The sequence below is a fragment of the Camellia sinensis genome, chromosome 1 (genome assembly GCF_055761805.1).
Source record: "Camellia sinensis isolate YWXY chromosome 1, ASM5576180v1, whole genome shotgun sequence".
In the NCBI taxonomy this organism is placed as follows: domain Eukaryota; kingdom Viridiplantae; phylum Streptophyta; class Magnoliopsida; order Ericales; family Theaceae; genus Camellia; species Camellia sinensis.
Genome location: NC_138961.1, coordinates 195,177,483 through 195,193,623, shown reverse-complemented (window position 1 = coordinate 195,193,623; position 16,141 = coordinate 195,177,483). Strand labels below are relative to the sequence as shown.

Here is a 16,141-nt window from a genome sequence, read left to right as displayed (position 1 = left end):
CTGTTTCAAAAAACTCTAAAACCAAATATATCTACAATACATAAACACCATATTGATGAAATACCAAAATACAAAGCAAGTTCAAAGCACTGTAAGCCCACCATGAACCAATCCCACTAAGGCTCTGTTTGTTTAGACAGAAAACGTTTTTTGAAAAATATTTTCTATATTTTTTGGTGCTTGGTATAATGGAAACGAAAATCAACAGAAATCATTCTTCATGTCCAACAAAAACAAGTCTACATAGGCAAAAAATATTTTTCACTTTTAAAAGGCAAAAAATGTTTTTTGTACTAAAGTCATCACCACACTACCATCGCCACTCTCACCTCTACCACCACCTCCATCTCCATCTTCATTTCACCACCACTAGCACCACCACCACCAAACATAGAAAAATGTTTTCCGCCCAAATGGAGCGTAACTTCACTTTTGCTTTTCTGAATTTCATTTAATAAAAATAAACAAGAAGAAAGTTTTTATGAGAGGGTAGTCTTCCACTCTCTTGACATTACGATTGTACATACAAAACCCCGAGTAAAACAAAATCAATGAATTTAGATAAATAGAGGGAATGGATGACAACAATTTCTCCCGAGTTCTTTATCTTCTTCAGAGTAGCAAATCCTTCTAGTTGAAGAACTTTCGACAAATAATTTTGCTGACTCTGGTAGATAATATCAACCATGGTATAATCCCGACCTGCATTGGCATTATAACACCTTATCAGAACCCTAATGCAGAAAAATCATCATGCTGATTTCTTATGATTTGTGCATGTAGAAACTATCAAGCTAATAATGTCCTAGAATTACTTGAGCTGCACATTATTTTATTTGCTTCAGATGACTGGAAAGAAAAAAAATAATCTTCAGGACTGGACATGTGCACTTCTGTTCTATGTCATTTACACTGGTGGCATATGCAAAAAGTTGGCTAAGAATCATAAAACATCTCAACCATGCTACGTATCAAATACATGAAACATTAACGAGTACAGCTGATAGAAATCTAAACATCTCAGCTAAAGTTTTTTTTTAATAGAAGGAAAAAAACAAAACTATTAAAGGAGTACAATAGGACTAAAATGCACAACATTTACATGTAAGAAAATGAGTTGGATGAGTGATGTTACACAAAAAAGAAATAATAAGAAATGAATGCATCAAAGATAAGTTAAACAGTGGTTACCAAACAAAGATAAAATACAGAAAATAATTGATATTTTATGCCCATGCACATAGGGGACCAACTGACACACCGATAAGGTGTGATTTGACCCACATTGAGGGTGTAAAAAGAAATAGAGGAAAGCCAAAGAGGACATACGTCAAGATAATAAGAAAGAAATGACATATTGGCTTTAGACTTCACTAAGACATGATAACATTGATTCATATAGCTCAACCCAAGTAATTGAAACAAAGATTTGTTGAATTGAGTTGAAGTGTGTTGGTTTGTGTGTGAATGCACGTTTGCTTTTTTGATTTTTGTTTTTTGTTTTTTGACAAAATGGGTTTATAAAACATTTATCTAGTGATAAAACAAAAAATGAGAAGAGTCAGAAAACTGTAACTAGTTCATTACCATGACATTGTCGCTCAAAGGACTCCCTGCTCTCCAAGATAACACCTTCCCTGCAAAAGGACAATTGTACTGAATCAAGACACTACGGCAACCTTTCAAATATTTCTATTTCTTCAAACACTGATGAATAATCATGCCTGCTGCAGCATCACAACAAGGTGGCTAGTATACGAACTTCAGAGTCGATGGAGAAGTTGTACACACAGAAGGTAAACAGGAAACAAAATATGAATTTAAATATTAGTGACAGGTATGCATTACCAAAGGGCTCCACAAGTTGCTTAGATATAGCAGCCACGGGGATCCGCCAAAACCAGCAAATCAGCGAAAAATATGTAAAAATCTGTTTGGTAACCATGCAAGTAAACACTTCAGAACTTTGTTGAGTGAAACATACAAATATTTACACATCAAGTTGTTCCCAAGATCACCTTTAATATTGTGAGACCCTTCAAATAGGCATCATATGACAATTTCATCTCCTTCTTGTGCAATTCTTGAACTGCAAGTTACTTAATGGTGTGTGTTAGCTTCCATCCATATGAGGCAAAACAAATCCAAATTGCGAAAGCAATTACAAAACAGCAGTAAATACAAAATACAACAGGAAGAAAACACAGAAAGATCAAGGCACAGACAGAAAGGCTAATAACTTCAACATAGCATGCAAAGCCTAACCATTTTGAAGCATAAACATGTACATCTCATATGGTACCTATCTTTCAAGCTGATAAGCTGATATAAGATAAGTCAGCTTAAAATCTAGATACATTTGAAGGATGATAAACTTTTAAAAGGCAGCAACTTATGACACAATTAAAGCTTGGCATATGAGAAACATAAAAACTAAGAATCAGCCAATAAGGGTACCTGTCAGAAGCAAGAAGTCAAGTTTCAATGCAACATATTAATGAACTGAGACACACTCAAAAAACTGCTAAACCCATTGATTTTGTGGTGCCCCAGATCCAAGAGCCAAGACTCCTCTTGAGGCTTGGGGCCAAGATGGATGAGGTGAGATGAAGGTACAAAATCCATATATTTTGATTTTTGTCCCAGATCATGTGGTAAAATGTGTGTGAAGTGTCTTAAAGTTTGAGCTTTGGACCTTCATTGAGCAGACAATATTGAACAATACAGGGTCAGGGCATTACAAATCATATCAGTTCATCAAAACTAATACCAGTTAATAGACCACGTAAGCCAGACCTAAACTATTTACACACTCAAAACACTCAATGAGAACCCGTCAACCCATTATGACAAGGACAGTGTACACTCTATGCATTGGCAGAGGTTGCCTTGCATAACCACCACCACCAAACAAAATGGTGAAGAACCCCAAAGGGCTAAATGTTTTCACAAACTAAAAGGGAACCCCCCCCCCCCCCCCCAAAAAAAAAAAAAAATTTCAATTTTTAATGTTATTAGTTAGATATGGAAAACAAATTTGCAATTTTCGATAGCATGTCATTTTGTTTCTAATCTCCACACTAGTAAAAAATAAAGAGTGAAACTCCAAGTAGAATATGATGCACTCACAAGGAATAAGATAGCCCCCAAAAATTTAACTAGTAATATTAGTTCATCTCACCAAGAATCGAATATAGTAGCATTTAACTAGCTCTGATCTTCACATTGGGTGTGTAATGCGAGAGCGGATAAGGTCCACCACCCTGAAGGTTACACTAGCCCTCTTGGGGTGTGTGGTGAGTTTGACCAGTAGCGAAACCCTTACTGGGTATTCTTCACTTTTGCGAAATATGCCTTTCTTTCTTTTATTAGTAAATAAGTCTTCCCTTCATTTTCAAGGAAAACTATAAATAATAGCACACTTTCTCTAAACTTTTGTCTAAACAACAGCTAGCCTGCTTCAATAGTCATACCTTGATAGTTGATTAATATATATATACATATACATATATATTGTAATAAAAATAAGGATAAAATTGAGAAGCAAGAGACCTGCATAATTATGCAAAGTTCTTATAGGGAACTAAGAGCATCCACAATGGATGTGTCAAAAATGTATGTTGAAGTGTGTATTATATGACAAAAAGTGATAAGAGTGATTCAGAAGCAAGAGACCTGCATAATTATCCAAAAATGTGTGTTAAGGGTTCGCTAATTTAGTGATTGAATAGTGAGTGAATGGTGATACAATGGATGTGTTAAGGTGTGTGTTAAAATGTGTGTTAAATATATATATATATATAAATAATAAATAAAATATAAAATAATTGAAAAGTGCAGTGGGCCCCACCCCACTGCACTGTCAGTGCACCTCTTTCTCTTCCTGTCAGTGCACCTTTGGTAAGATGTGTGGTAATAAGCCGGCCGGCCATAAAATCATCTGACCGGCCAAAAGAAACTCTGCATTTTTTTTTTTCCCCCTGAAGGTCCAGACATTCGGGGGGACAATCGGCCTGATGACCCACGGCACTTCCCTCTCTCCCTTGCTGGCTAGAACGTTGGCTGCAGTTAACACATATTTTAGCATCTGACACTAACATTGAGCACTAACATTGCCCTTAGCAGTTCCATTGCAGCACCAAACAACACACTTGGCTGGCCAAAACTTGACATTTGACACTAACAGCATCCTTAGTGTGTCCATTGTGGATGCTCTAAATAAGGGCATTTGACTATTGGAGTATTTTTTATTTTTATCTTTTTTCTTCAAAAAGAAAGTTCTTTTACCTTTTTCAAACCTTTAGACTAATGCAATATATTACATTTAGGTATAACATTGAGAGAAGCCTATTTTTTTTTTTTTTTCTTTTCTCTTTTTTTTTTTTTTTTTTTTTTTGGGGGGGGGGGGGGGGTTTGGAGGTTCTTGCATAGTACTTAATATCTTTACATTAAGACTGAGAATGAAATTTTAGGTCATAATCTATCTTGAAGAAATTCAAATCTTCAAATAAATACTGAGTTAAAATTTAGGAGTCCTCTCTTTGTTTTAATTTTAATTCAAGTTTCTATTTTGACTAATGCTAAATATCATTACTTTACATCAAAAAATTCATACCAATATTCGTTTGAAATAGCTAATTCTGTCACATTTCTTTATCACTTTGTTTTGGTCCCCCGTTGAAATCATCTTATCTGGATACCAAGCACAATTTGGACACTTGTCTGCTATGATGCACGGACACGGGACATGACACGGACAAGCGAACATGCAAATTTTCAAAAAATGAGAGATACGACACGCTGGGTACACGCTCAATATATATAATTTTATTTATTATATTAAAAATTATAAATATTATTTATTTATTTATTTATTTATTTAAATATCAAATATCATTCATAAATTAAATTTTTTCTATAAATAAAAATAATTTATTTAAGCAAATAATAATAACTAAAAAAATAGGAAAAAGGAAAAGAGGGAAAAAAAAGGTTTTTGTTCAAATATATATATATATATTAGTAATTAGTATATAAATATATGTATATATATTAGTATATAATATACATCTATACATATTATTAGAAAAAAAAAATTAATAGAGTAGAAAAAAGATAGCGAGAGTCATACACTAGAAGAGAGAGAGTTGGAACACCATAGCGAGAGAGAGAGAGAGACAAACACGGATGAATAGAAGTAACGAAGAAAGAAGAAGAAAAATGAAGAAAAACAAAAGATCAAAGAAGAGATTTGAAGAAACGAAGAACATGCCTGATTTAGGACTTCATTTCAACAGGTTTTTCTTCACCCTCCCCTCTCTCTCTCTCTCTCTCTCTCTCTCTCTCTCTTCAACAGGTTACGGTTTCTCTCCCTCTCTGTCCATAACGTGTCCAAGAGAGTGTCCCAAGAGTGTCCGGCTAGAAAAATTCAAAAAAAAAAAAAGGGACACCTTTGGTAGAGTGTCGGACATGTGTCCACCGCGTGTCCATGTCCGACACGTGTCTGACACCCATATGTTGTCTCCGGAGAGGCGTCCGTGCTTCATAGGTTGTCTGTAGGCTTACCAGGAGAACTCACTAAGCCTTCAATGGAAGAAGAGGAAGGTCCCAAAAAAAAAAAAGAAACGCCTACATTTTTATGAGAAGATGCATGGAATACCACGTCATAACGATTTACCAATAATAGGAAGAATAATAGAAAAAAGCCCAACTAGTCAGGATAATGCCTTGTCAAGCGAGTTGAAAATTTCCCCTTGGATTATATTTGTTTTTCACAATGACACCCAGCATTCAAAACAAAATAATCTAAACATTTTTTAGGTTTAATATACACCTGCTTTACCTAACAACTGAATCCTTTTATAGTCCATATGACTTCAACAAATTCATGTTTCAAAACCTAATTCTACAAATCCTAAAACTAAATCCTATATCAATCTACAATTCCATTCCATTATCATTCATTGCCAATCTTCAAATGCCCTCAAATCTAGATTCTAAAACTATAAAATTGAAGAAGATCATTTAGATTGTCTAATGAGTCTTATCTTCCCAAACAACTTTCTACGTGCTACATAAATTACACACAAAATAAAACAGAACAAAATAAAAAGAAAAGAAAAGGAAAGGTTTCCTATAGAGCATTGTAAAACACTCATTAAAAAAATGCCATACTTTTTGCAAGGTCCTTCTCCTTAGCTAGTGCCATCCTCTTAAGTTTAGCCGCTTGTGCAAATGTTGAAGGCCTGTGATTAGAAAGTACATGAAACCCTTTAAGATCACATGTTCCATACAAGGTGCATTCCATTCATCATAAACACCAAAAAATACCCCTCTCTTGCTTGTGTCCTTGAGCAATAAAAGTTTGAACACAACATAGTGCATCATAAATTCAAAATCACGACAATTTATCATTCCATTCTATAAAGAGTTAAATTTTGAAAGCAAAGCAATGTTTCAATCCAAAATTCCTTTACATGGATGAAAATTAACTATACAATCATGAACTTATTTGTCTATCCAACATTCTTCAAAGCTTTAAGTAACAAGCAGTTGCTTTAACATTCATGCCAAAGGTTTTACAAGAACCGGGGAACAATCAAAAATTGATGAGGGATAAGGTGGCTGGGAAATCACCTAATGATTGTGAGATGAAAACATGTTCAATATTCTATGTGCTACCCCTTGGTATAAGACAGCTTACAACTCCAAAATCTAATGAGACCAAATGCAAAACTTCCATGTGATGCATTTTAATTAGGAGCAAAAGAAGTCAATCAGAACATCAGAATCACTCACTGTGACATGGAGCTCGCCTCCTTACACAATTGCTTAATTTCTGTGCGCAATTGGGCCTCCACACCAGACTTTGATCCTTTCTGAGAAAAAACAGATAACCAAAATACAAACCATTTTAACATAGCTTCCATTATGGTGCCAGTGAAGCATAAATAACCAGTAAAGATTTTAAATAAGAATAATGAAAATAAAAATAATAAAACAGTATTTGAAGAGGGGTCCTGCCAACCACTAACCAATAGGCGCTTGTTAAGGATCAAATAATGCTAAAAGGTTAGAACTCCAATACACAATTCACATATTCCCATACATTTTTATATGTTTCTACTTCCTATACACTTTTCACATATTTCAATACACTTTTTCCACACATACCAATCTTAATGGACACCCATTGGTGGTGTTAGCATTTCCCTTTGAATAAGGCACTGTTTGGCATCTCCTACAAAAATGTACTTTTTTATCTTTTTATCCTTTTTTACACATCTTTTCATAAAAAATCGAAAAGAATACTGATTTAGATTATCCTAAACACCCTCTAAATAACCTGATAAGTGATAATATAGAATCATTGCACTTTTGTGAATAGATGTTGTTGTATTCTCATAATTGCATTGTAAATGAGAATTGAGATTATGTCAAATATATACATATATATATATAGAGAGAGAGAGAGAGAAAGGTAAAAACCCCAATAATTTATTATTAGTAACATTCTTAGCAATCCGTTACGATAAATTTCATTTGTTATTTTCACCTCATGGCTCCTCCGTGGATCCACCCAACAAAAACCATGGACACATGTAAAACACACCATACCCAAAAAATAATGGTCTGCAAGTATAATTCAAACACCCAAGCCTATTTTTATCCAATATGGGATGATCGTAACATACCACCACGCTCTGTGGCCGACACTCATGATAGCCCACTCTATCGAACTGTACCCATACACCCGAAGCCGACATCCACGGTAGCCCAATCTATTGAACTATACCCATACACAATACTAAGGTGTCTCAATCCAACCTATAGGTCACCCCCTCCCTGGCTCAAACCACAAAGCCACATCTCTTACAATCACATACTTGCATAGGTTGCATCCAATCATATACCCAATTTGGTGGCTGGCTCTGATACCAAATGATACAATCTACTTCGATAGAACTCACCCTTGAAAAAATACTCTAAGCCCATTGTTAACCCATGTGGGATTGTAAACATGTATACATATGTTTGTGTGTGTGTGTGTGTATATCTATACCTATCTATAAAAGCAAGAAAACCTGTGCCTAACACTAGTGTGTCTAACTCAGATGAAATGGCCAATTCACCCTCTTTGAAGATTGCTGAGCACGCTCTCCACCAGTTGGGGCTTCTCCAACAAGCTCTGAGTTGATTTCAGCTTCTCCAGCAAGTTGTTCATCACCTCTTGCCACTTGTGTTGCTGCAGCTTCTCACCCTGGGTTCCACAAGTTCTGCGGTCTTAAGAGGTGTAAACTGTTTCCTTGCGTTGGTGCAAATTACTCTGTGTTTTGTGAACGAAACAGAAGAGTATGAGATTCTTCAATTTCCATTTTTGAGTTGCTGTGAAATCCATTTCTTTCTTCTATTGTCCTATGTTTGCTCATTTTTAGATATCTGTTATGAGCTTATTTAGTGCCTGTATTGAATTTAATTTCTTCTTGCTCAAATTGACTGTTCATGAGTTTGTGAATTAGGATAAACTTCTTCTTTTTTTACATTTGTTAAAATTTCTGCACACCAAGTGTTTGATTCTATTTTCAAGTGAGAAATTCATCTGCAACAAGTGTTGGGTTTCTCACAACATAACACATACACCCTTATCATTTGTGCACAATCAGACAACCAGGTTTGGGAATTTCTATATTACACTGTGCCTGTCTTCGTTTTTCAGCATCACTGTTGGCATGTTTGAGAAATACCAATAAGTATGCCAGAAATTTAATTTAATGGTATTATTGTTTTCTTGAAATCTACTGTTTGTGGTTGATCTGCCTAATATGGTGTTTGGATACACGTCTATGCTTTAATTGAAGGGTTGTATAATCTATGATGCTTAGTGTATGCTTTTGTTGGTTTTTGGGTCAATGTTTACTTGTTAAACTATTGCTATTCTGTCAGTTCGAAATTTTGCATAAATAAGCTCATTCCCTAAGCTTTCACGCCGTTTGTTGGGAAGAGCATGTTAATAAAAACAAAGTAAATTCAGTATTTGGCTGGTTAAGTTCTGTTAAATATGAGTTCTGCCTTGTACTATAAGTGGCCTGCAAAATCTGATTGCCTTGAATGTGGTTGGCCACAGTTTAACAACATTTAGAAGTACATTGTCTGTAGATAGAATTTCCTACAACATGAGACATCGAAAAGAGTTGCATTCAGATAGAACTCCACTACCACTTTGATTTCACTGACAACTCTCTCATCCCAAACTATAACAACACCCCATGATCTACCAGATGAAGATAAAGTAGCCCAGTTCCTATGTCTAGGCCTCCAAATGCTCTTTATGAATTTATTATCAAATTTACAAAATTTAGGGTATGTTTGGTTTGGATTTGTAGAGTGATTTTGAGAAAAAATTTCTAAAAAATTTGTTTGGTTTCTAAATTTTCCAAAACAATTTCCAAAATCACTTTCTCTCTCGTACCTATCAATCAATCACTTTTTCTCTCTCCTCTCTCCTTCTCAATCACTTTTTCTCTCACACACATCTACTCAATTATAACAAAATATCAAATCATTCCAAACTCCAAAACTACTTTCAAAATACACAACCAAACAAACCAAAAAAGTTTCTAAACTCTCTCCCCAAAACAATTTTTAAAAACTACTCTTCCAAAACCAAACCAAACATACCCTTAGTTTCTTGAAAGATTAGGATATCAACACTATTTCTGAGCAGAATTCCCTCGTACTTTTGGACCAAGAACTCTCACATTCCAATTTACAATCTTCATTAAGAACTAATTTTGACAATATTGCATATCAATATTGATTTGGTGTCTTCCTCCTCCAGTTGCACATGCACATTGTCTTCTCAAACTCCCAATCAAATTCTCATTGACCATTTCTGCACCAAAAGCTTTATTTGCCTCTACCATTCTATGGGTTGATGGGAGGATATAGTGTATAAAAATAGTAGTAGAATGGAAGAAAACATGGAACAAGACAAAATATAATTTTAAAATGTTGAAATTGTGGTGTGTTTGGATTGGAGCTTCTGTACTTTTCCTGCCATTACGAAGTTTCGTATCTCAAAGAAAACATAAATTAATAGATTTCTTTCTCATGAAAAGGGAAACTATTCCAGTTGTAACACCCCCAAACAACAACAACATTGCTTAGTTTCATCAACATTCCTTTTGCTTAGATATGGTCAATTTGTCATGTTGATGAAAGAGAGAGCTAGGTATGCAGACACAAACAGAATTGCTTTAAGAGTGACATGGAGACTCAAAGGTGTAATATTAGAATGATATCAAGTCTCTGAAATGTCTGATATGTCATAATCTCAAACAAAGCAAAGAACAATTATACAAATATTCAAACACTCTACAAAAGCAACACCGTAACCATCCAGCTCAAACCTTGCGGGTAACTTCCAATGCTAACTTTCCCATACTTCTACAAGACCAAACAGGTAAAAATATATCTTCTTCTAATTTATCAAAAACAAAAAAATCTCTTCTTCTGGGTGTTCTGTTGACAATTTGCTTGAACAATGTACGTTTAAAATTTTTAATATGCTTTTTCCTTTTCTATAAGTGGAATGTGTTTGGATTTGTGGATTACTGGTCTCGTATTGGAAATTTCATAAGCTAGCGTCCAACCATAATGATAATCCTAATTTGGCAGCTTTGTACGCACCTTCCACTTTTTAATTTGGACTGTTGGCTCAGGGTGCACTGGCTCGGATGCTGTTGAGGTATGTTTTTTCTTCTCATGGGTCCATTGGATATCTGGAAAACTTCTTTGAAATTTATTCTGTTGATAATGATGGACTCCCCTTTTTTGAGTTCTTTTCTTTCTTATGGGTTGGGGGTTGGCAATAGTTTGCTTTCAAACTTGAGCATCGAAAGAGTAAAGGATGCAGTTATTTATGGTCCTTCTGAGTGGCAATTTTACAGGTATGCAAGATTCATCTGCACTGTCAATCAAACTTCATTTTGCATGCCTTATTATTTGGGAATGACTGGTTTAACAATCTTATAATTTGATTTTCATCTCTTCATGAAGCACTCTTAATGGTTGGTATGGAATTCATTTGGTCCATTACAAAGGTCGCCAAGGAGACTATTATATCCTTGTGAGTTTTCATATATTTTTCTTTCCGAAGTGTGTGGTTGGATTTTATTTTTTTTACTTATTGCTGCTGTTGTGGAAATCATTCATGATAACATTTGTGCTTGTTATATTGGGTTTTGTGAAAGCCGGGTTATGGATAAGCTAGAACCAATTTTATGGGATGTTTGGAACTCTAACAAGGAAATGTATGAATATAATGCCGGGAATGGCTTCCCTCCATACTCCATTTTTTGGGCTCCATTTTAGGTACACAATGATAATCTAAACCGTTTGTCTTACAAATCTCACAATAAAGACCATCTATGCAAAAGATCAGCTTTCGTCGGATATCGATGAATACATGAACAAATCACTTTTTATTTTATAAAATAAAAGGTTTAAGTTTAAACTCACAATTATGCCTCGTTTGAGAACAAACTATTTTAGTAACTTCTTATTTTTTGGCTAAAATATGAGATAAAAAAATTAATATGTTTCGAATGACTTTTTGATTTTTTACGAAAAGATGCATAAAAAGTAGAGAGAAAATATAATCTTACACTTTTTTGTATAGGTTATAGACTTTTTGATTTTTTTAGAAACTTTTTGACTTTTTGACTTTTTGGCTAAAAGTGTTGCATGCCAAACGAGGCCTTACAGTCCATTTTAGAAAACAATATGCAATTTATTCATGTATCTAGTGATATCCGAAAAAACTAATTTTTTGCATGATACATCTAAATTGTTGGGATTACGAGATGAACGGTTTAAGTTATCATTGTGAGCCTAAAATGGAACCCAAAAAATAAAGTATGAAGAAGTATAGAGAATAACAGTATGGAAGGGAGCCATGCCCTATAATGTCCTTCCTCATAATTTTTTGTTTGTGTGTTGATTTTTGTTATTTCTTATTGTTTTTTCTCTTTGTACAGGTTGTCTGAAGAGACGGTTTCTTGTATAGCAGTAGAGGCAATATCAATCCTACAATAGCTTCACTTTAAGGGGTACTTATCTCTCTTTCTTTTATGAATATTACATATACATGTATTACAAACATTTTCATAGATTTTTTTTCTCAGTTTTGTGCATGGAGGTGTAAAGCCATAAACCTTTTTGCTTGGTCAGCCTGGAACGCCTGATGCAAACGAGTTGTACTTGATTGATCTTGGTTTGGGTATGTCTTCTTTTTCAGAAATAAGTTTCAGATACACAGGATTCATAAAATTGAAACATGCTTTTGTAGTTTTGTGGTTTTAAATTTGGAGTTTAAGTTCTAACTGTTGTCTACCTCAGCTCCAAGATGGAAGGATACATCTTCTGGTCATCATGTTGATTATGACCGAAAGCCTGATGTTTTCAGTTAACTCTCAAAATGGGGTGATCTCTTTTGCACTTAGACCAGCATGATATTATTTTTTGACCAAATGTAAGTAGAATTTTCATTGTAATTTTGCAATGATTGCGATGCTTATTACAATGTCAAGTGATCACTTCAGATAAAGGTTTGGCTTTCGTTTGTTGGAATCTTAGATAATGAAGAATTTTTAGTCTTCTACTATTAATTTTTGTTCGGTGGGATATATTTCTATTAAACAAGGGTTACAATATTTATAGAAACTGTGAAGATTGAAACCCATTTACATGAACCTCAATGCAACGGTGGTATCATTGTCCAATAACTAAACACTATATAGAATGGTGAACCGCACAAACATGTGGTAATTATTGTTATATAGGTTGCAGTTGGTTATATGCTGATTAATTTCTTTTATTTTTTTTCATCAAAATGCTTTCTAGCTATGGGGCTTTCGAATAATTCATTAGCTGCCCCCAACAGCAAATGAACCAACCTGGAACGTGATTAATGAAAGTTGCATGATCATTTGATTTGAGGCCATTTGGTTTGGCTTATTAACTTGGCCCAAATCTTGTTAAAGTGAGATGGCATGGACAATTTCTGGATATCAAGATTCCCTATCACCATGCTATGATGTGTTTTATCAATCCCTTGGCGTCCATTCGATGCATTTGCTTTGGTTATTTCGTATCCCCCTTTATTTGTCGTATGATTTTGCTTACTATACCAGTTGCTGTAGCATCGCAAGGCATGTTAGATAGCTTAGCGTTCAGCTACTGGTTCTGTATGAATTACATGGTGGCATTTATAGTAAATTGAAATGGAAATTAGCCAAATTTTATATAACAACGTGATTGCATACCCAAAATATATTGAAAAACAACGAGTAGTGGCGAAGCCCTAAATTACTGAATGAACGAATAGGAAAAAGGCAAGAGCAAAGATAAAGGAACCTTTTTCTTCTGTTCTATAAATCTGGAAATGAATTGGAATGCGACAACGATGGTGAAGATTATTGGAGCAGCTAGAGATCTTCCATGTTCTTCAATGGTTTCATCCATTACTCCTTTGGTCTTGTTCGATTACGTGTTTCTGATGCAAATTTGATGCTTTCGCATCCCCAAATCTCTCTATTGCTTCTTTTGCGGATGTTTTTACCGGTGTGGTTAAGGTAGGGTTTCTTTATTTTTATTTTTATTTTATTTTTATTTTTATTTTTTTTCCCTCTATTATTTTTTCTTTTATATTTTGTTTCAGAATTTGATGGACTTGTATCACTCTCAATTTTTTTTATTAATTGAAATGGCATCATGTTTGTCATTATTACTTGTGTTAACCCGCTATGCACGAAAAAAATATAATATATATTTTTTATGATAAATCAATTATTTTAATTTTAAATTATGTTTGGTAGATAATAATAATAATTAACTCATAAAATTTCATAATAAAATTTAATATGTATAAAAAATTGTTAATTATGAAAATTGTTTGGGATAATAATATCACAATCACTTGATAGCATAAATAATTTGTATCAAACTATAGCGTTAAGTGAATATATAAAATTAAAATAAAAAACATTGAAAGAAATAAACTCTATAAACTCAAAATAGTGATCATAAATTTACTTAGACTTTTAAATCAATGGTATGTATTTAACCTTATTGTTGTGGGACCAAATTATAAATAAATCTCAACCTTTAATTATAATTTGTAAGTAGTTTTTTGAATTTTTTAATATGAGTTTGCTACCTTGCTCATAGAAAAAAAACTTCTCAAACAAATGAATAAATTATCAATTGATCCTGTTAGTAACTCCCCATTTTTGATCTCCTCTATCAATGACACATACATATCATATGAGTATAATTCATTCTCCATAATCATTTTCTTCATTGCTTGAATAATAATTGCATAGTTCTAGCAATATTTAAGGGGGGAAAAAAATCAAAATAAGAACTTAGTAGGATTATAAAATTTATAGTTTTAATCCATTTTATTTATGAAAACAAATGATGACAAACGATTTAAATTGTATTTGAAGAAATATAGTAAATGATAGCTTTAATCATTATATACTAACAAATAAATTATATTGGATACTCAACAAAACAATGGTCGAATGCAACTAAAGTCATGGACATTAAACTAAATCATATGAGCTCTAAATTGATAGTATAATCTAGAAAATCAACTAATAATAATAAAGAGAGATCAACAAATATGTAGTACGTCCCTACCATCTCTATGTTCTATTCATTAATTTCATGTTATATGAAAGTATTACTCGTATGAATCTTTGAATAAAATAAGTATCAAGAAAACAAATTTGTTATGAAATTAATTCTAAACTCCATTATTAGAAAAACAAAATTTGTAAAGAGAGACTAAATTGAGATGGGATTGAAGAAATACTATTAAAAAAAAAAAAAAAAAAAACATAAACACACACACACATAGCAATGATCCAATGCAAACTATTTCAACAGTCAAAAGAAAAAATATCAAATTATTATCTTGAATAAATATAGTGATGAAAATTTATTTTGTAAGATTTTTGTACTGCCACCTCTCATATAGCCTTCCTCATCCAATTATTAATACTCTTCTTATTCTAAGCCAACATAGTATTCCTATTCATCTATATAAATTCATAACAAATTCTTAAATAATTTTCTAACAATATGGAATTACATTCTACTAATATAATTGCTTTGCACCCAAAAGTATGCAATCAACAACTAAAATATAGATAATCTAACCAAATCTAAGTACAATTTATTCAAAGCATGGAATGATTTGAACATAAAGGCACATATCAATAAAATCCTAAATCCTTTGAAAATATGGACATTCAAGGTGTTCTTGTGCGTTTTGTGCTTCTTCATCTTAAGAAATTAAACTATGGGAAGTTAAAGATAAAGGAGAAAAAAACCAAACAAAAGGGCTACGTATTGATTGGGGGGGGGGGGGAAATTATCTTTATCACTTAATCAATGATAACAAATAATAAAAATTATGAGCAAAAGATTAAGAATTTAGAAGGAGATACGAAGTTATAAATAAGAACAAATCATATCCTTATTTAAATTTCTTTATTTCAATTTTTTAAATTTTTAATATATGTGATAGAGGGAGAAAAAAAATAGGAGTAAATCCAAATAAAGATTTAGATAATCTTTTGGTAGATATAGATTAACAAATCATATTCTTATTTATATCCAAATTTCATTATTTCAATTTTTGAAATTTTTATTTGAATTTTTGTTATATTAAAAAATTAGAAATTAGGGAAATGAGGTGGGGAGACTTCAGAAACTGCCACGTAGGAGAGAGACCTTTGAGATATTAGTATTGAGATTTTGAAAAATTTTAAGAATACATTACATTTGCTTATTTGCTTATATATAGATACAGATATATAGATATATAGATATAGATATAGATGTTGGACAATCTTCACTGTATTTAAAAGATTTAATTCTATTGTGTACACAACAACAATTAGAATTTAAAGAAATAAAGAAAATAAGAGAATTTGTTTGATTACAAAAATCAAACTCGAAATAAAAATAACTAAATAAAAATAGATTTTATTTTGTTACAAAAACAAAATTTAAATCTGATTTTAATAAATAAAAAACAACACTGAAAATAAATTAAATAACTTACTTG

The 16,141-nt window shown here is 32.9% G+C and overlaps 1 protein-coding gene across 1 annotated transcript; it reads right to left on the bottom strand.

The window, feature by feature from the left end:
* Positions 1-401: 401 nt before the first annotated feature.
* LOC114308270 (tail-anchored protein insertion receptor WRB-like protein) lies at positions 402-13,766 on the bottom strand. Its single transcript, XM_028253827.2, has 7 exons — positions 13,417-13,766; positions 6,799-6,878; positions 6,175-6,245; positions 2,019-2,089; positions 1,849-1,930; positions 1,588-1,637; positions 402-702 (listed from the first exon to the last, which is right to left on the bottom strand). The coding sequence occupies exons 1-7, from the start codon at positions 13,522-13,524 to the stop codon at positions 631-633; spliced, it is 534 nt and encodes a 177-aa protein (XP_028109628.1). The 5' UTR covers positions 13,525-13,766; the 3' UTR covers positions 402-630.
* Between the last annotated feature and the right edge of the window lie 2,375 nt (positions 13,767-16,141).

What these genes read in the sequence shown, in the direction of transcription:
- LOC114308270 (XM_028253827.2), bottom strand. Translation starts at nt 13,524, where the DNA reads ATGGATGAAACCATTGAAGAACATGGAAGATCTCTAGCTGCTCCAATA. An exon ending in GAGGCGAGCTCCATGTCACA is followed by an intron (nt 6,246 to 6,798) that starts GTGAGTGATTCT and finishes TTCTAATCACAG; the next exon opens with GCCTTCAACATTTGCACAAG. An exon ending in GCAACTTGTGGAGCCCTTTG is followed by an intron (nt 1,638 to 1,848) that starts GTAATGCATACC and finishes GTCCTTTTGCAG; the next exon opens with GGAAGGTGTTATCTTGGAGA.